We start from the raw sequence: 20,000 nt of genomic DNA, 5'->3' as shown, positions 1-20,000 counted from the left end.
GATGAACAGGAAGGTCTTGGCCGGCCGAGGAAGAGGAGAAGGAGGAGGACCTGTAAATATTAGTTTAGGTTGTTTTAACTAAGAAAATACAAGATAAATTAACACTGGGAGGTCAAATATTTCGCAGATGGTGTTGTGTGCACCCCGTGGATGTCTTTATTTCATTTATTTTATGCAAGAGGGAAATATAGCTGCCAACGGGGAAAAATGCCCACTTAAAATGCTGGTTTCCCTAAAGACTGATGAAGAATTAGCCAAAATCTCAAGGACAAATGTCTTAAAAAGGATTGTGTCTGCGATATTTTATTTATTTATTTATTTATTATCGTGTGCCATTTTTCCATGATTTGAAGGCACTCTCTATTGCCGTGACACACCAGCCTAGAGTAACCAGGGTGTAGTCGCCATGTAAGACTGGAAACAAAGACACGGCTGAGGAGATCAAACATTGTGAGGTGTACTGTTGTGGTGCACCGTTGTGGTGGTGCCGTGGTGGTGAATGGCGAGGCGAGGGTATGGGCGGCCCAGCAAAGCCAACTCGCAAGAAATTTTGCAGCCCATGAGTTCAAGGATTTCGCAAGCCACAGCAGCCGCTCAGCTCAGCACAGCCCAGCCTCAGCCCAGCCTCACTGCCTGGCCTGGGTCTGGCTGCGGGGCGTCAGTCAGACAGTCACCAGCAGGCACCACTAGGCACCAGCAGGGTACGTGATCCAGGGACACCATCGCTTCCCTACATCAGGAAGAGGAGGAGCAGAAGGATCATCTCTACAGTGTGTGTGTGTGTGTGTGTGTCTCCCTCCGCAGGGCACGCTGGCTGGTGGCTGTCAGTGCCTAGTGAGGACTGGCCATGGCGTGTGTGGGCGGGAGTGATGGTGCGGTGGAGGCTGTGATCCTTAGCAGCAGCATAGATGAGCAGCAACAGCAGCAGTCAACCTCAGGAGGAATGGGGAGGCGCAGGCGTGGTGGTGAGCAGAGCAAGGTGAAGCCAGCCAGCGGTGTCCTCAGAGGAGAGAAGTTAGAGTGTCAGCAGTGTGACAAAACATTTGGGTCCAGACAGGGGCTGTGGTACCACGTCCTCACACACAAAGGCGTCAGAAATTACACGTGTGATGAGTGTGGAAAGAAATTTATACAAAAATCTGACCTCACCTCACACATACTAACACACAGTGGCGTTAGGAATTATAAGTGTGATGAATGTGGCAAGAAATTCACCAAGAAGTCTTCCCTCACCACACACAGCCTGGCACACAGCGGTGGTAACATTAGAAATCAGGAGTGTGAGCTGTGTGGCAAGAAATTCATCAAGAAATCAAACCTCAGCAGACATATTGAGGCACACACCGGTGCTAGGAACCATGTGTGCTCTGTGTGCGGGGGAAAGTTCACCCAAAAGTCTTCCCTAAACATGCACGTCCGGACCCACAGTGGTGTTAGGAGCTTCCAGTGTGGTGAGTGTGGGAAGACATTTATCAGAAAATCCCATCTAACCTCACACAGCTTGACTCACCGTGGGGCAAACACTTCAAGGCAAAGCAAGTGAAGGTGTGAAGGTCCAGTTTTGAGGTAGTGTGTGGACCAGTGGGACATTACCTGTGCCTTATTTCTTGCCACATCTGCACTGTGACTCAAATTTAGCTAGTTTTAGATGCAGAACTTAACCCCAGATCGGTCCACCTAACAGTGTTCAGGCAAATGTGTGAAGGAGTGGAGAGAGTGAGGCAACACCACCACTTCAGGTTAGAGAATTCCAGGTGGTGATGACCCTTAATAAAAAAAAAAACAACTGACATCTGTAGGGTAATGAGACACTTAGATCAAACTGTAAATAGCTTGAGAAATTAGACGATTTAGTTAAGGACGCAAACCACTGACGACCTTCCACACAATCAGCTCTTGGACGTCACTAAACCTCCTCAAGAACCTTCCAGTATTCCAAACAGTGTGTAAATGAGATCCATGAAAGGTGATCTGCAGAAGGTGGCTTTAAGATGTTCCCGGCACCACTGTTACCTCTGCCGCAAATTACACAGGTAGGAAGGTGTGATTTTAGTGAGTTCCTCGGAGCGAGACTTGGTGAGCAGCTTAAGTGTTGTCTTGAGCTCATTTGTGGATGGAAAAAGGGAAAAAGGAAAGAGGAAAGATGGAAAAGAATAAGAATTGTTGATAGGAAAGGAAGAAAAGACACCAAGATAGATTTCTGTGGTGGTGGTGGTGGTGGTGATGAGTGGTGAACCTTGAGTGATATTGTTAGTACTACAGGTGTGTCTTTCAATAAATGTGCAGTAAAACCCTTGTGTGTATGTATCCTGTTTGTGTGTGTGTGTATCCTGTGTTTGTGTGTGTATCCTGTGTTTGTGTGTGTGTCCTGTGTGTGTGTGTGTGTGTATCCTGTGTTTGTGTGTGTATCCTGTGTGTGTGTATCCTGTGTTTGTGTGTGCATCCTGTGTGTGTGTGTGTGTGTGTTCAGCCAGAGTGTTGCAGGCTAAATATTTTGATTTCTTATAAATGTGATGTGTGTTTGTTGATTATCCTTTGAGTTGTGTGTGTGTGTGTGTGTGTGTGTGTGTGTTTTGCTGAGGGCCTACTGACACATCCTAGCTACACACACAGTAGTGACAAACATATTAGCTACGTTGCACTAGGAAAGGTCTATGGAGGTCACAAGATTAATGGCCACAGTCTTCACTATTTTAACCCCTTCAGTACTGGGACACATTTTTACCTTGAGATTTGTGTACCATTAGACCATTAGGACATTAGGAAGGGTGTATGGAGGTCACAAGATTAATGGCCACAGTCTTCACCATTTTAACCCCTTCAGTACTGGGACACATTTTTACCTTGAGATTTGTGTACCATTAGATCATTAGGACATTAGGAAGGGTGTATGGAGGTCACAAGATTAATGGCCACAGTCTTCACCATTTTAATCCCCCACATGAGTTGGTGAAGGTGTACAAAATCACCAAATAGTCACCACAGGGAATAGGGAAACACGTCACGCTACTGAAGGGGTGAAGGGAGGCGGGAAGGGAAGTTAGTTGACCCATAGTTTGCATTGAAGAGGACCGGGAAGCTGCTGACCATTGAGACTAACCTAACCTAACCTAACCTAACCTATCCTGACCTATCCTGACCTGACCTAATAAAAGTTAAATGTTACAAATAGAGAGAGAGAGAGAGAGAGAGAGAGAGAGAGGGGTTAACTAATAAATAAAACTAAATAAAAATAACTCTTTGACATGCAAGGGGGCTGGCAAGTAAGTGGGCCCTTTTTTTTTTATTTGTTGTTGTTGTTGTTGTTGTTCTTGGCCAGTTTCCCCTTTTGCTTAAAAAAATAAATAAATAAGAACAGGAGGTTGGAACATGCCGGGAATGAGTTTGTTTAGTTATTATTAGGCATTTTTATTCTTTTTATTTATTTATTCACTGTTTTTATTTCCTTTCCTGTTTCTAATATACACATTTGAAGCGCCAACACACACACACATACACACTTTAGTTAAAAATAAATAAAAACGTACACAGCTGTAGTATTGTTAGTAGTGAAATATAACACCAATAAATACAATAAATAATTACATAACAATTAATGAAAAAGAGGTCGTAGATATTATAAGAAAATAAAAATTGATAAGCAGTAAAGGATCATTCGTATAAAAGACCACCACCATCACCGCCACCACCACCACCACCACTACTATCGATATATGGAATATTACTCATAAAAAGAGCCTTTCCGATTAAAACTCCATTCTTCCGATTACTTAGATACCACTAGAATTACACATAAATAATTACTACATGCATATTTACTAAGATACTCATAAAACACACACAAATAAAGGTACAAATAAACAAAGAGTAAATGAATCTTAGCACGGAGCCTCGAGAATGGCGGTGGTGATGGTGGTTGAGGAAAACTTCAAACATGACAACCCCAAAACAAACGCAATTTCCCCCTTAAAAACACCACACCGAGAAAAAACACCTAACAAAAAACACGCAGAAAAAAACACCCTACAATTTAACACCCAGGAAGACACGATAACCCTTAAAACACCAGAGAAAACCGGGAAAATGAAAACCAAAAATAGCAAGCAGGCAGCGCGGGACAGTGATGCCATCTGTCAGCTGACGTGGCTCATGTAAACAGTGACTCTCTTCCCAACATTTCCCACCATGAGGCGCCTTCCTGCCCTTATTATCCACCTCACCCTGCTGGCCGCCACCCTGGGGGACGAGCACACCCACACGGTAACTCCCCGGGGGCAAAAACCTCCCTAGGGTGACAAATAAGGGAGATAATAGCGGAAATATAAGACACGGTGCGCTGGGCTAAGGGTGTACCACAGTGCCGGGTGTTAAGGGGGGGTGGGATTTAAGGGGGTGTTTTAAGGGTGTAGGGGGTTAATTAAGGGTTCAGAGTATATTTTAAGGGTGTAGGGTGTGTTTTAAGGGTGTAGGGCGTGTTTTAAGGGTGTAGGGTGTGTTTTAAGGGTGTAGGGTGTTAATTAAGGGTTCAGGATTAATTTTAAGGGTGTAGGGTGTTAATTAAGGGTTCAGGGTATATTTTAAGGGTGTAGGGGGTGTTTCAAGGGTGTAGGGTGTGTATGAAGGGTGTAGGGTGTGTTTTAAGGGTTCAGGATTAATTTTAAGGGTTCAGGCTGGATTTTAAGGGTGTAGGGTGTTTATTAAGGGTGTAGGGTGTGTTTTAAGGGTTCAGGTTGGATTTTAAGGGTGTAGAGTGTGTTTTAAGGATGTAGGGTGTGTTTTAAGGGTGTAGAGTGTGTTTTAAGGGTGTAGGGTGTTAATTAAGGGTTCAGGATTAATTTTAAGGGTGTAGGGTGTTAATTAAGGGTTCAGGGTGGATTTTAAGGGTGTAGGGTGTATATTAAGGATGTAGGGTGTATTTAAAGGGTGTAGGGTGTGTATTAAGGGTGTAGGGTGTGTTTTAAGGGTTCAGGGTGGATTTTAAGGGTGTAGGGTGTATATTAAGGGTGTAGAGTGTGTTTTAAGGGTGTAGGGTATTAATTAAGGGTTCAGGGTGAATTTTAAGGGTGTAGAGTATGTTTTAAGGGTGTAGGGTGTTAATTAAGGGTTCAGGGTGGATTTTAAGGGTGTAGGGTGTATTTTAAGGGTTCAGAGTGTATTTTAAGGGTGTAGGGTGTTAATTTAAGGGTTCAAGGAGGATTTTAAGAGTGTAGGGTGTTAATTAAGGGTTAAATCTGCTCATTCTTACCCTAACACTGAAAAAAACTTGCCCACCCTTGCCCTAACGCACCCTAGTCTGACTGGGGTTAATTTAGGGGTGTGGGGGGGCGAGGGGAGCTCTATAGTACTGCCACGTTTCCCTAAAAGGCGGTGAGAGATGGAAGTTATTGGTGTACAAGGCATCGCAAATACTATCAATTCTGGTGTATGAAATTTCGACTAGGGTGTATAGGTGGGTGAGTGAACAGTGACCTTAACAACTAAATGGCACCCGAAATCTCCCGGTCGTAAATGTTGTGGGTTAAATAAAACGTCGCAGTCAGGAAATTTACACCGGTAATTTTTTTGCGGCTTTGAATGAAAACGCGAGAATTTTTTGGAAAGAAATCAGCAGTGAGGTTCGTATGTATTAAATAGATTATACAGTTACATACATACATACATACCATACAGCTGTAGTAACTTATAATGGTGCTTAGTGTATGTTTAGGGTGTTTTAATAGTGTCAGCGTTACAGATATACGAACTTCAAGCAAAATAGAAGTCTTTTTTGAGTGGTGGCCGTAGATTAAGACTGATCAGGCTATAGGTAACGTGACCCAGTTGAGGTGACACAGCATTGATACATCATCTTCACAGCAACACTCTCTCTAACAGTGACACAGTTAGGGAGGTGTCGAGACATTTGCTGCAGGATTTTGGCTGGCGTTGTGAGCTGGCATTCAAATGAGTCTCTTTTTTTCAATCTTCTTTGGCTGGCTAGGCTGGATGTGTTTATATATTGATTTTTCTAACTATTTCTCAATTTTATAAAGCTTTGGAATCTCCTGTAGGGGCGGGGAAATAGTAAAGACTTGCCATTAATCCTCCAACCTCCGTAAATCTTTTCTAGTGTAAATAAAATCTTGTAATCACACTGAACGCTCGTCAAAATGCGCCCCCAGTACTGAAGGGGTTCTAAATCATGGCAACTTAAGGTATATTTTAAAAAGACACACATCCCAGCAAGGCAGACACCCTAATGTCACTCCCAATGCTCACAATTTCACGTAAAGTTGTTATCCTCACTTTTTGGGTGAAATTTGGCAATACAACTCTGCAACTCTCTCCTGCCTGCCTCTGTGTTTCCACCTTCCGACCACTTCACTTCTTTTAAGAGAGACGTTTTAACACATTTCAACCCCTTACTAACACACACACACACACACACACACACACACACACACAATCTTTTCCCAGGCTAATTTCATCTTAAAAACTAAGATTAAACGTAATATTTCACCTCTCGCTAAATCCACACTATCTTCCTAACCACACACCATCTTAAACCCACACCATCTTAACCCCACACCATCTTAAACACACACCATCTAAACCCCACACCATCTTAAACCCACACCATCTTAACCCCACAACATCTTAACCACACACCATCTAAACCCCACACCATCTTAAACCCACACTATCTTGCAAAACCTAACCTAACCTAACCTAACCCAACCCCACACCATCTTAAACCCACACTATCTTGCTAAACCTAACCTAACCTAACCTAACCTAACCCCACACCATCTTAAACCCACACTATCTTGCAAAACCTAACCTAACCTAACCTAACCCCACACCATCTTAACCATCTTAAACCCCACACTATCTTGCTAAACCTAACCTAACCTAACCTAACCTAACCCCACACCATCTTAAACCCACACCATCTTAAATCCACACCATCTAAACCCCACACCATCTTAAACCCACACTATCTTGCCAAACCTAACCTAACCTAACCTAACCCACACTATCTTGCTAAACCTAACCTAACCTAACCTAACCTAACCCCACACCATCTTAAACCCACACCATCTTAAATCCACACCATCTAAACCCCACACCATCTAAACCCCACACCATCTTAAACCCACACTATCTTGCAAAACCTAACCTAACCTAACCTAACCTAACTTAACCTAACCACACACCATCTTAAATCCACACTATCATGCTAAACCTAGCCTAACCTAACCTAACCTAACCTAACCCCACACCATCTTAAACCACACACCATCTTAACCCCACACCATCTTAAACCCACACTATCTTGCAAAACCTAACCTAACCTAACTTAACCTAACTCCACACCATCTTCCTAACCACACACCATCTTAACCCCACACCATCTAACCTAACCTAACCTAACCTAACCCCACACCATCTTAAACCCCACACCATCCTTCCGCAGTACAAGGACCATGAGGAGGTGGTGCTGTGGATGAATACAGTGGGTCCCTATCACAACCGCCAAGAGACCTATTCGTATTTCTCTCTGCCCTTCTGTGTGGGGCCGAAGAGCAAGATTTCCCACTACCATGAGACTCTTGGAGAAGCGTTGCAAGGGGTGGAGCTGGAATTTTCAGGACTCGATATTGACTTCAAGGGTACGTTTTGGGGTGTTTTGGGGTGTTTGGGGATGTTTTTGGGGTGTTTTTGGTGTGTTTTTGTGTGTTTTTGTGTGTTTTTGGGGTGTTTTTGGGGTGTTTTTGGGGTGTTTTGTGTGTTTTGGTGTTTTAGTGTTTTGTGTGTTTTGTGTGTTTTAGGGTGTTTGTGTGTTTGGTGTGTTTTGGGTGTGTTTTGTGTGTTTTGGGGTGTTTTGGGTGTTTTGTGTGTTTGGTGTGTTTTGGGTGTTTTGGTGTGTTTTGGGGTGTTTTGTGTGTTTTGGGTGTGTTTTGGGTGTTATGGGTGTGTTTTGGGTGTTTTGGGTGTGTTTTGGGGTGTTTTGTGTGTTTTGGGTGTGTTTTGGTGTGTTTTGGGTGTTTTGTGTGTTTTGGTGTGTTTTGGTGTTTTGGGTGTTTTGGTGTGTTTGGGGTGTTTGAGGATGTTTGGATAAGAGAGAGAGGAGGATACGTTTGGGGTGTTTGAGTGTGTTTTGGGGTGTTTTGGGTGTGTTTTGTGTGTTTTGGTGTTTTGTGTGTTTTGTGTGTTTTGTGTGTTTTGGTGTGTTTGTGTGTTTTGTGTGTTTGTGTGTTTTGTGTGTTTTGGTGTGTTTTGGTGTGTTTGGGGTGTTTGAGATGTTTGGATAAGAGAGAGAGAGAGAGTTTGGGGTGTTTGAGTGTGTTTTGGGGTTTTGAGTGCTTTTGGGTGTTTTGGTGTGTTTGGGTGTTTGGTGTGTTTGGTGTGTTTTGTGTTTTGGTGTGTTTGGTGTGTTTTGTGTGTGTTGGGGGTGTTTGAGGATGTTTGGATAAGAGAGAGAGTGTTTGGGATGTTTGAGTGTGTTTGGGTGTTTTGGGTGTTTTGTGTGTTTTGTGTGTTTTGTGTGTTTTGTGTGTTTTGTGTGTTTTGGGTGTTTTGTGTGTTTTGTGTTTTGGGGTGTGTTTGGGTGTGTTTGAGGATGTTTGAGGATGTTTGGATAAGAGAGAGAGTTTGGGGTGTTTGAGTGTGTGTTGGTGTTTGGGTGTGTTTGCAGTGTTTGTGTGTGTTGGGTGTTTTGTGTGTTTTGTGTGTGGGTGTGTTTGGGTGTTTTATGTGTTTGGGGTGTTTGAGGATGATGTTTGGATAAGAGAGAGAGAGTAAGTTTGGGGTGTTTGAGTGTGTTTGGGGTGTTGAGGTGTGTTTTGTGTGTTTTGGGTGTTTTGTGTGTTTGGTTTTTGTGTGTTTTGGTGTGTTTTGGGGTGTTTGTGGTGTGGTTTGGTGTGTTTGGGTGTGTTTTTGGGTGTTTGAGGATGTTTGGATGAGAGAGAGATGTTTGGGGTGTTTGAGTGTGTTTTGGGTGTTTGGGTGTGTTTTGTGTTTTGTGTTTTGTGTTTTTGTGTTTTGTGTGTTTTGGTGTGTTTGGGTGTTTTGATGTGTTTGAGGATGTTTGGATGAGAGAGAGAGAGAGTGTTTGGGTGTGTTTTGGTTGTGTTTAAGAGTGTTTGGTTATGTGTGTGTGTGTGTGTGTGTGTGTGTGTTTTATTGTTTGTTTAAAGTATTTTTAAGATTTTTAAAGTTTGTCGTTCATTATAAAAGAAAATAATAGTAACAATTCTCTCTCTCTCTCTCTCTCTCTCTCTCTCTCTCTCTCTCTCTCTCTCTCTCCCTCTCCTCTCTCCCCCACAGATGACATCCCCAAGACCCCATACTGTGAGGTGGAGCTTAATGAAGTTCGTCTGAAAACATTTATTTATTCCGTCAAAAACCACTATTGGTATCAAATGTACATTGACGACCTGCCTATCTGGGGTACGTGTGTGTGTGTGTGTGTGTGTGTGTGTGTGTGTGTCTCCATATCTACACATGTCCAATTTTTCTTCAAAGCTCTGCACACTCGTTGGTGACGCCACTTCCTCACTCAAACTGTTCCACGTCTCAACACATCTTTGCAGGAAACTCTATTTTTTAACATCTCTCGGACATCTTCCCTTCCTCAGCTTCTTACTATGCGATCTTGTGCTTCTAGTGTCATATTCTTCACTATTTTTTAACATCTCTCAGACATCTTCCCTTCCTCAGCTTCTTACTATGCGATCTTGTGCTTCTAGTGTCATATTCTTCACTATTTTTAACATCTCTCAGACATCTTCCTTCCTCAGCTTCTTACTATGCAATCTTGTGCTTCTAGTGTCATATTCTTCACTATTTTTAACATCTCTCAGACATCTTCCTTCCTCAGCTTCTTACTATGCAATCTTGTGCTTCTAGTGTCATATTCTTCACTATTTTTTAACATCTCTCAGACATCTTCCCTTCCTCAGCTTCTTACTATGCAATCTTGTGCTTCTAGTGTCATATTCTTCACTATTTTTTAACATCTCTCAGACATCTTCCCTTCCTCAGCTTCTTACTATGCAATCTTGTGCTTCTAGTGTCATATTCTTCTCTCAGGATCAGTTTCTCATTATCCACTTGGTCCATTCCGTTGATCAATTTATAAACTTGTATCAGATCCCTCTCTCTCTCTCTCTCTCTCTCTTCTCTGTTCCAGGGTTGGTAGATCCATAGCCTTTAGTCTCTCCTCATATGTCATCCCTTCAAATTCTGGAACCATTCTTGTAGCCATTTTTTGTAGTCTCTCCAACTTCCTTATGTGTTTCTTTTTATGAGGGGTCCACACTACTCCTGCATATTCCAATCTGGGTCTTATTATAGTACTTAGCAATTTCTTCATCATTTCTTTGTCCATGTAGTGAAATGCTACTCCAATATTCCTCAGCAAATTATATGTTTCTCTAAAAATTCTATCAATATGGCTTACTGGTTGATTGTTTTCTTCCATCGTGTGTGTGTGTGTGTGTGTGTGTGTGTGTGTGTGTGTGTGTGTGTGTGTGTGTGTGTGTGTGTGTGTCAAAAATACTCAAGAAACACTGAAAGCAGACTCAATACACCCAAAACACCCACAAGACACCCCCAAACACACCCAAAAACACCCCAAACACACCAAACACACCAAAACACTCAAAACATCCCCAAAACACACCAAAACACACCAAAAACACACCAAAAACACACAAAACACACCAAAACACACCAAAACACCCAAAACACCCCAAAACACCACAAAACACCACAAACACCCAAAACACCACAAAACATCACACCAAAACACTCAAAACACACCAAAACACACCAAAAACACACCAAAAACACCACAAAACACACCAAAACACCCTCAAACACCACCAGCTCACCCCTTCACCCCTTCCAGGTATTGTAGGGGAGATCGACGAAGCCACAGACACTTACTACATCTGGACACACAAGCGCTTTGATCTCGGACAAAATGGAGATCAAATCGTGGACGTAAATTTGACCTCAGAGGCTCGGCAGAAGCTGGAGCTCGGAGCAAAGGTCAAATTTACATACGAGGTCAACTGGAAAAGGTCGCAGGTCAAGTTTGAAGACCGATTTGACAAGTATCTCGACCCAAATTTTTTCCAGCATAGGGTGAGTGTGTTAATGGGCACAGTCTTCACTATTTTAACCCCTTCAGTACTGGGACACATTTTTACCTTGAGATTTGTGTACCATTAGACCATTAGGACATTAGGAAGGGTGTATGGAGGTCACAAGATTAATTAATGGCCACAGTCTTCACTATTTTAACCCCTTCAGTACTGGGACACATTTTTACCTTGAGATTTGTGTACCATTAGGACATTAGGAAGGGTGTATGGAGGTCACAAGATTAATGGTCACAGTCTTCACTATTTTAACCCCTTCAGTACTGGGACACATTTTTACCTTGAGATTTGTGCACCATTAGGACATTAGGAAGGGTGTATGGAGGTCACAAGATTAATGGCCACAGTCTTCACTATTTTAACCCCTTCAGTACTGGGACACATTTTTACCTTGAGATTTGTGTACCATTAGACCATTAGGACATTAGGAAGGGTGTATGGAGGTCACAAGATTAATGGCCACAGTCTTCACTATTTTAACCCCTTCAGTACTGGGACACATTTTTACCTTGAGATTTGTGTACCATTAGACCATTAGGACATTAGGAAGGGTCTATGGAGGTCACAAGATTAATGGCCACAGTCTTCACTATTTTAACCCCTTCAGTACTGGGACACATTTTTACCTTGAGATTTGTGTACCATTAGACCATTAGGACATTAGGAAGGGTGTATGGAGGTCACAAGATTAATGGCCACAGTCTTCACTATTTTAACCCCTTCAGTACTGGGACGCATTTTACCTTGAGATTTGTGTACCATTAGACCATTAGGACATTAGGAAGGGTGTATGGAGGTCACAAGATTAATGGCCACAGTCTTCACTATTTTAACCCCTTCAGTACTGGGACACATTTTACCTTGAGATTTGTGTACCATTAGACCATTAGGACATTAGGAAGGGTGTATGGAGGTCACAAGATTAATGGCCACAGTCTTCACTATTTTAACCCCTTCAGTACTGGGACACATTTTACCTTGAGATTTGTGTACCATTAGACCATTAGGACATTAGGAAGGGTGTATGGAGGTCACAAGATTAATGGTCACAGTCTTCACTATTTTAACCCCTTCAGTACTGGGACACATTTTTACCTTGAGATTTGTGTACCATTAGACCATTAGGACATTAGGAAGGGTGTATGGAGGTCACAAGATTAATGGCCACAGTCTTCACTATTTTAACCCCTTCAGTACTGGGACACATTTTTACCTTGAGATTTGTGTACCATTAGACCATCTCTCTCTCTCTCTCTCTCTCTCTCTCTCTCTCTCTCTCTCTCTCTCTCTCTCTCTCTCTCTCTCTCTCTCTCTCTCTCTCTCTGTATTTGGGGTAATTTTAAGAAGTTTTAGGGTAATTTGACATTTTAAGAATTTTTTAGGGTATTTTTCACTACTGGTCTAAGAGTGGTTTTATGGTGTTTTATGGTGTTTTTAGGAGTATTCTCTCTCCTTTGCTTTCTCTCTCTTTTTTTTTCTCTCTCTCTCTATCTCTCTCTATCTCTATCTCCTGTATTTGAAGTAATTTTAAGAATATTTTAGGGTAATTTGACATTTTAAGGCATTTTTAGGGTAATTTCTTTATTTTTTTTCATTGTGTCTTTATTAATGCTTTATTCTCTCTCTCTCTCTCTCTCTCTCTCTCTCTCTCTCTCTCTCTCTCTCTCTCTCTCTCTCTCTCTCTCTCACTCACTCTCTCTCAAACACAAATATTTCTTTATTTTTGAATCTCTCCCTCCCTCTCCCTCCCTCTCTCTCTCTCTCTCTCTCTCTCTCTCTCTCTCTCTCTCTCTCTCTCTCTCTCTCTCTCTCTCTCTCTCTCTCTCTCTCTCACCTTCCCTCTCACCTCTCCCTCTCTCTCCCCCCCCCATAGATCCACTGGTTTAGCATCTTCAATTCCTTCATGATGGTGATATTCCTTGTGGGCCTTGTGTCCATGATCCTGATGAGGACACTGAGGAAGGACTATGCTAGGTACTCAAAGGATGAAGAAATGGATGATATGGTAGGTTTTGGGGGTGTTTGGGAGTGTTTTAGGATGTTTTGGGGTAGTTTTAGGGTGTTTGAGGGTGCTTTAGGGTGTTTTTGGGTAGTTTTAGGGTGTTTTTGGTAGTTTTGTGGTAGTTTTGGGGTAATTTGATGTTTTTAAAAAGTGTTTAGGGTAATTTGATGTTTTTAAACAGATTTTAGGGTAATTTTTCATGTTTTAAGAAAGTTTAGGGTAATTTTGCATGATTTAAGAAGATTTTAGGGTAATTTGACATTTTAAGAAGATTTTAGGTTAATTTTGGATGTTAAGAAAATTTGAGGATAATTTGGGATGTTTTAAGTAGATTTTAGGTAAATTTGGATGTTTTAAGATTTTAGGGTAATTTTGGATGTTTTAAAAATATTTTAGGATGATTTTGGATGTTTTTAAGATGTTTTTAGGGTAATTTGATGTTTTTAAGAATTTTGTAGGGTAATTTCTGATGTTTTAAGATTTTAGGGTAATTTTGCATGTTTTAGAAGATTTTAGGGTAATTTTGGATGTTTTAAGAAGATTTTAGGGTAATTTTGGATGTTTTAAGAAGATTTTAGGGTAAATTGATGTTTCTAAGAAGTTTTTAAGGTAATTTATGATGTTTTAATAAGATTTTAGGGTAATTTTGCATGTTTTAAGAAAATTTTAGGGTAAATTGATGTTTCTAAGAAGTTTTTAAGGTAATTTATGATGTTTTAATAAGATTTTAGGGTAATTTTGGATGTTTTAAGATTTTAGGGTAATTTGGTGTTTTTAAGAAGTTTTTAAGGTAATATCTTTAACTTACCCATCATTTTCTTGTGTCTTTATTGATATTGTGCCTTTAAAACACCATTATTGCCACTATTAGCGTCCCATCCATTACAATGATGCCAGCTGATAAGTCTGAGAATGTAAACAAACTGCTGATTAGTTCCCACACTGAGACCGCAATACACCTCAAAACACCACCTCGAAACACCACCACACCAACAATAACTCATCTCTCACCCCTTACCACCCCCCCGCACCCGCCCTGAAGGAGAGAGACCTGGGAGACGAGTATGGGTGGAAACAGGTCCATGGCGATGTGTTCAGGGCGCCATCTCACCCCCTCATCTTCTCAGCCCTGGTTGGGTCAGGTTGCCAAATGCTCACAGTGACCTTTTTAGTAATACTGCTGGCGATTGTTGGAGAATTATATACAGAGTAAGTAATTATTTATATGTAATTTTGTTTAGTTAATGGAGTTATTATTGTTATTATTATTATTATTATTTATTTATTTTTCTGTATATTTTTTTTTTAATGCAGTAAAGAATATTTAGGTCATGGATATTAGATAAAGTGTACTAATAATTCTCTCTCTCTCTCTCTCTCTCTCTCTCTCTCTCTCTCTCTCTCTCTCTCTCTCCAGGCGCGGGTCGATGGTCAGCATTGCAATCTTCATCTATGCAGCCACCTCTCCTGTTAATGGCTATTTTGGGGCTCACTGTACGCCAGGCTCGGAGGTGAGAGAGAGAGAGAGAGAGAGAGAGAGAGAGCAAAAATAATGAAGAAATATTTGTGTTTGAGAGAGAAATATGACAGAGAGAGAGAGAGAGAGTGTGTTTTGAGGTGTTTTAGGAATGTTTTGAGGTGTTTTAGGAGTGTTTGAGAGAGAGAGAGAGAGAGAGAGAGAGAGAGAGAGAGATGTATTAGGGTGTTTATTTGTGTTTGAGAGACATATTAGGGTGTTTTACTGCATTTTAGGGTGTTTTAGTGCATTTTAGGGACATATTAGGGTGTTTTAGTGCATTTTAGGGACATATTAGGGTGTTTTAGTGCATTTTATGGTGTTTTAGTGTATTTTAGGGACATATTAGGGTGTTTTACTGCATTTTAGGGTGTTTTAGTGCATTTTAGGGACATTTTAGGGTGTTTAGCTGCATTTTAGGGACATTAGGGTGTTTTAGTTTATTTTAGGGACATAGGGTGTTTTAGTGCATTTTATGGTGTTTTAGTGTATTTTAGGGACATATTTGGGTGTTTTACTGCATTTTAGGGTGTTTTAGTGTATTTTAGGCTATTTTAGTGCATTTTAGGGACATTTTAGGGTGTTTAGCTGCATTTTTGGGACATTAGGGTGTTTTAGTGCATTTTAGGGACATATTAGGGTGTTATAGTGCATATAAGGTGTTTTAGTGCATTTTAGGGACATTTTAGGGTGTTTTAGTGCATTTTAGGGTGTTTTAGTGTATTTTAGGGACATTTTAGGGAGTTTTAGTGCATTTGAGGGACATTTTAGGGCATTTTAGGGACATTTTAGGATGTTTTAGTGCATTTTAGGGACATTTTAGGGTGTTTAGCTGCATAATTGACATTTTATATATAATCCTAATGTAATCGTATGTAATCCCATGTAATCCCATGTAATCCTATTTAATCCTAATGTAATCCCATGTAATCCTATGTAATCCCATGTAATCCTATGTAATCCTATGTAATCCTAATGGAATCCCATGTAATCCTATTGTAATCCTATGTAATCCTAATATAATTCCATGTAATCCTATGTAATCCCATGTAATCCTATTGTAATCCTATGTAATCCTATGTAATCCCATGTAATCCTATGTAATCCTATTGTAATCCTAATGTAATCCTCCAGGCAAGGTGTGGATAAGGCAGATGATGGCCTCGGCACTGCTCCTCCCGGCCCTGGTGTGTGGCACTGCTTTCATCATTAACTTCATTGCCATCTACTACCATGCCTCCAGAGCCATTGCCTTCACTATCATGGTGTGTGGGGTGTGGGTGTGTTTATGGGGGGGTTTTGAGGTTTTTGTGTGTTTTTTGGGGTTTTTTGAGGGTTTTTGGGTGTTTTTGGGGTGTTTTTAGGTGTTTTGGGTTGTTTTAGGTGTTTTGTGGTGTTTTCCTGGTGTTTTAGGGGTTTTAGTGTTTCTGGGGTGTTTTAGTCCTTCATTGTGAGGTGTTTTAGGTGTTTTCATATGTGGGTGTTTAGTGTTTCCTTGTCCTTCATATGTGAGGTGTGTAGTCCCATTTCCTTCAGTTCTTCATATGTGAGGTGTTTGGTCCCATTTCCTTTTGTGTGAGGTTTTGGGGTGTTTTTGTGTGTGTTTGGGTGTGTTTATGGGGTGTTTTGGGGTGTGTCGTTCTTCCTATGTGAGGTCCTTCAGTCCCATTTCCTTCAGTCGTTCTTCCTATGTGAGGTCCTTTAGTCCCATTTCCTTCAGTCCTTCCTATGTGAGGTCCTTCAGTCCCATTTCCTTCAGTCCTTCATATGTGAGGTCCTTTAGTCCCATTTCCTTCAGTCCTTCCTATGTGAGGTCCTTTAGTCCCATTTCCTTCAGTCCTTCATATGTGAGGTCCTTCAGTCCCATTTCCTTCAGTCGTTCTTCATATGTGAGGTCCTTTAGTCCCATTTCCTTCAGTCATTCTTCATATGTGAGGTCCTTTAGTCCCATTTCCTTCAGTCCTTCCTATGTGAGGTCCTTTAGTCCCATTTCCTTCAGTCCTTCCTATGTGAGGTCCTTTAGTCCCATTTCCTTCAGTCGTTCTTCATATGTGAGGTCCTTTAGTCCCATTTCCTTCAGTCCTTCCTATGTGAGGTCCTTCAGTCCCGGCACCATCTTTGTAGGAATCTTGTGTATCCTTTCCAGTCTTCTCCTATCCTTTATGGGGCTGGCAGACCACACCACTGCTACATATTCCAGCCTGGGGTGTAGCATTTCAGGGTGTTTTAGGGTTTTTAGGGATATTTTAGGGTGTCTCAGTGCATTTTAGGGTATTTTAGAGACATTTTGGTGTGTTTTCCTGCATAATTGACATTTTAGGGTGTTATAGTGGATTTTAGGGACATTTTAGGGTGTTTAGCTGCATAATTGACATTTTAGTGCATTTTAGGGTGTTTTAGTGTATTTTAGGGACATTTTTGGTGTTTTAGTACATTTTAGGGACATTTTGGCGTGTTTAGTGCATTTAAGATATTTTAGGGTGTTTTAGTGCATTTTAGGGACAAATTAGGGTATTTTAGTACATTTTAGGGACATTTTGAGGTGTTTTAGTAAATTTTAGGGACATTTTAGGGTGTTTTAGAGCATTTTAGGATATTTCAGGGTGTTTTAGTACATTTTAGGGACATTTTGAAGTGTTTTAGTAAATTTTACGGACATTTAGGATGTTTTAGAGCATTTTAGGATATTTCAGGGTGTTTTAGTACATTTTAGGGACATTTTGAGGTGTTTTAGTAAATTTTATGGTGTTTTAGTGCATTTTAGGATATTTTAGGGTGTTTTAGTAAATTTTAGGGACATTTTGGTGTGTTTTAGTGCATTTTAGGGTGTTTTAGTGCATTTTAGGGACATTTTAGGGTGTTTTAGTACATTTTAGGGACATTTTTGGTGTTTTAGTGCATTTTAGGATATTTTAGAGTGTTTTAGTAAATTTTAGGGACATTTTAGGGTGTTTTAGTACATTTTAGGATGTTTTATTGCATTTAGGACATTTTAGGGTGTTTTAATGCGTGACACTAACCAAACACCGCCCACACAGCTGGCAGTGGTGTGCATCTGTGCGTTTGTGATCCTGCCCCTGACGCTGGTGGGCACAGTGCTGGGGCGGAACCTGGCGGGGCAGCCCAACCACCCCTGCCGAGTGAACGCTGTGCCCCGCCCCATTCCGGAGAAGAAGTGGTTCATGGAGCCCCTGGTCATTATTCCCCTGGGTGGTGTGCTCCCATTTGGTTCCATCTTCATTGAAATGTGAGGCATGACGGATGTTTAGGGATTTAGGGAATTTTTAGGGATTTTGGGTAATTTTTAGGGATATTGGGGTAATTTTTAGGGTTTTTTGGGGTAATTTTTAGTGATATTAGGGTAATTTTTAGGGTTTTTTGGGTAATGTATAGGGGTTTTGGGGTAATTTTTAGGGATTTTTGGGGAGATTGATATTTTTAGGGATTTTAGGGTAATTTTTAGGGATTTTTGGGAAGATTTCTAGTTTTATTTATTTATTTGATTTATTTATTATTTTTAGAGATTTTTAGGGACAATTTTAGGGATTTTTGGGGAGATTTCTAGTTTTATTTATTTATTTGATTTATTTTTATTGTTTTTTTAGGGATTTTTTGAGTCATTTATAGGGATTTGGGGTAATTTTTAGGGATTTTTTGTGATTTTGGGTAAATTTTTAGGGATTTTTGGGAGATTTCTAGTTTTATTTATTTTATTTATTTGATATATTATTATTGTTATTTTAGGGATTTTTAGGGTCATTTTTAGTGATTTTGGGATCATTTTTAGGGATTTTAGGGTCATTTTTAGTGATTTTGGGATCATTTTTAGGGATTTGGGGTGATTTTTAGGGATTTTGGGAAAATTTCTAGTATTTATTTATTTATGTATTTGATTTATGCATTTTAGGATTTTTAGGGTAATTTTTTGTGATTTTTGGGTCATTTTAAGTATATTTTGGGATTTTTAGGAATTTTAGGGTCATTTTTAGGGATTTTAGGGAGATTTCTAGTTTTATTTATTTTTTTTATTTATTATTATTATTATTATTATTATTATTATTATTATTATTATTATTATTATTATTATTATTATTAGTTTATTTGAATTATTTTATCCAGGCAATTTTTTCCCTAGTTTAAAATACACCAGCGCTCTCCCACACACTCCCACACTCTCCCACACTCCCACACTCCCACACTCTCCCAGGTACCTAATTTCCATAGTTATTTGGTGTTTTAAGGAGAAATCACTGTTTTTTTGCTGTTTCTTGCAGTCGTACACCTCTCCCTCTCTCCCACACACCCCCACACTCTCCCACACACCCCCACACTCTCCCACACACTCCCACACTCTCCCACACACTCCCAGCTACCTAATTTTCATAGTTATTTGGCGTTTTAAGGAGAAATCACTGTTTTTTTGCTGTTTCTTGCAGTCGTACACCTCTCCCACTCTCCCACACACCCTCTCACACTCTCCCACACTCTCCCACACTCTCCCACACACTCCCACACTCTCCCACTCTCTCCCAGCTACCTAATTTTCATAGTTATTTGGCGTTTTAAGGAGAAATCACTGTTTTTTTGCTGTTTCTTGCAGTTGTACACCTCTCCCTCTCTCCCACACACTCCCACACTCTCCCACACTCTCCCACACTCTCTCTCACTCTCCCACACACTCCCAGGTACCTAATTTCCATAGTTATTTGGTGTTTTAAGGAGAAATCACTTTTTTTGCTGTTTTTTGCAGTTGTACACCTCTCCCTCTCTCCCACACACTCCCACACTCTCCCACACTCTCCCAGGTACCTAATTTTCATAGTTATTTGGTGTTTTAAGGAGAAATCACTGTTTTATCGCCGTTTCTTGCAGTCGTACACCTCTCCCTCTCTCCCACACACTCCCACACACTCTCACACACTCACACACTCCCACACTCTCCACACTCCCACACTCCCACACACTCCCACACTCTCCCACACTCTCCCAGGTACCTAATTTCCATAGTTATTTGGTGTTTTAAGGAGAAATCACTGTTTTTTTGCTGTTTCTTGCAGTCGTACACCTCTCACACTCTCCCACACACTCCCACACACTCCCACACACTCCCACACACTCTCAGGTACCTAATTTTCATAGTTATTTGGTGTTTTAAGGAGAAATCACTGTTTTTTTGCTGTTTCTTGCAGTCGTACACCTCTCCCTCTCTCTTACACACTCCCACACTCTCCCACACTCTCCCACACTCTCCCACACTCTCCCACACTCTCCCAGGTACCTAATTTTCATAGTTATTTGGTGTTTTAAGGAGAAATCACTGTTTTATCGCTGT

General features: G+C 40.8%; 2 protein-coding genes across 2 annotated transcripts in view; both read left to right on the top strand.

Annotated features, from left to right (window-relative positions):
• The first annotated feature begins 847 nt into the window (after positions 1–847).
• On the top strand, positions 848–1,543 carry LOC123506770 (zinc finger protein 510-like). The gene has a single exon (XM_045259101.1). The coding sequence runs from the start codon at positions 848–850 to the stop codon at positions 1,541–1,543; it is 696 nt and encodes a 231-aa protein (XP_045115036.1).
• Positions 1,544–4,102: 2,559 nt separating this feature from the next.
• The window catches only part of LOC123505360 (transmembrane 9 superfamily member 3-like), an 18,108-nt gene continuing 2,210 nt past the window's right edge, over positions 4,103–20,000 (top strand). The window contains 10 exon segments of the mRNA XM_045256580.1: positions 4,103–4,260; positions 7,457–7,652; positions 9,310–9,432; positions 10,895–11,133; positions 13,024–13,155; positions 14,195–14,361; positions 14,570–14,634; positions 14,637–14,663; positions 15,803–15,933; positions 17,707–17,915. Of these exon segments, the coding sequence (XP_045112515.1) occupies positions 4,186–4,260; positions 7,457–7,652; positions 9,310–9,432; positions 10,895–11,133; positions 13,024–13,155; positions 14,195–14,361; positions 14,570–14,634; positions 14,637–14,663; positions 15,803–15,933; positions 17,707–17,915 (1,364 nt within the window). The 5' untranslated portion in view covers positions 4,103–4,185.

Source organism: Portunus trituberculatus, chromosome 2 (genome assembly GCF_017591435.1).
Source record: "Portunus trituberculatus isolate SZX2019 chromosome 2, ASM1759143v1, whole genome shotgun sequence".
Taxonomy (NCBI): domain Eukaryota; kingdom Metazoa; phylum Arthropoda; class Malacostraca; order Decapoda; family Portunidae; genus Portunus; species Portunus trituberculatus.
The sequence above is the reverse complement of the archived record's forward strand: the minus strand, read 5'-3'. Positions and strand labels throughout refer to the sequence as shown.

What these genes read in the sequence shown, in the direction of transcription:
- LOC123506770 (XM_045259101.1), top strand. Translation starts at nt 848, where the DNA reads ATGGCGTGTGTGGGCGGGAGTGATGGTGCGGTGGAGGCTGTGATCCTT.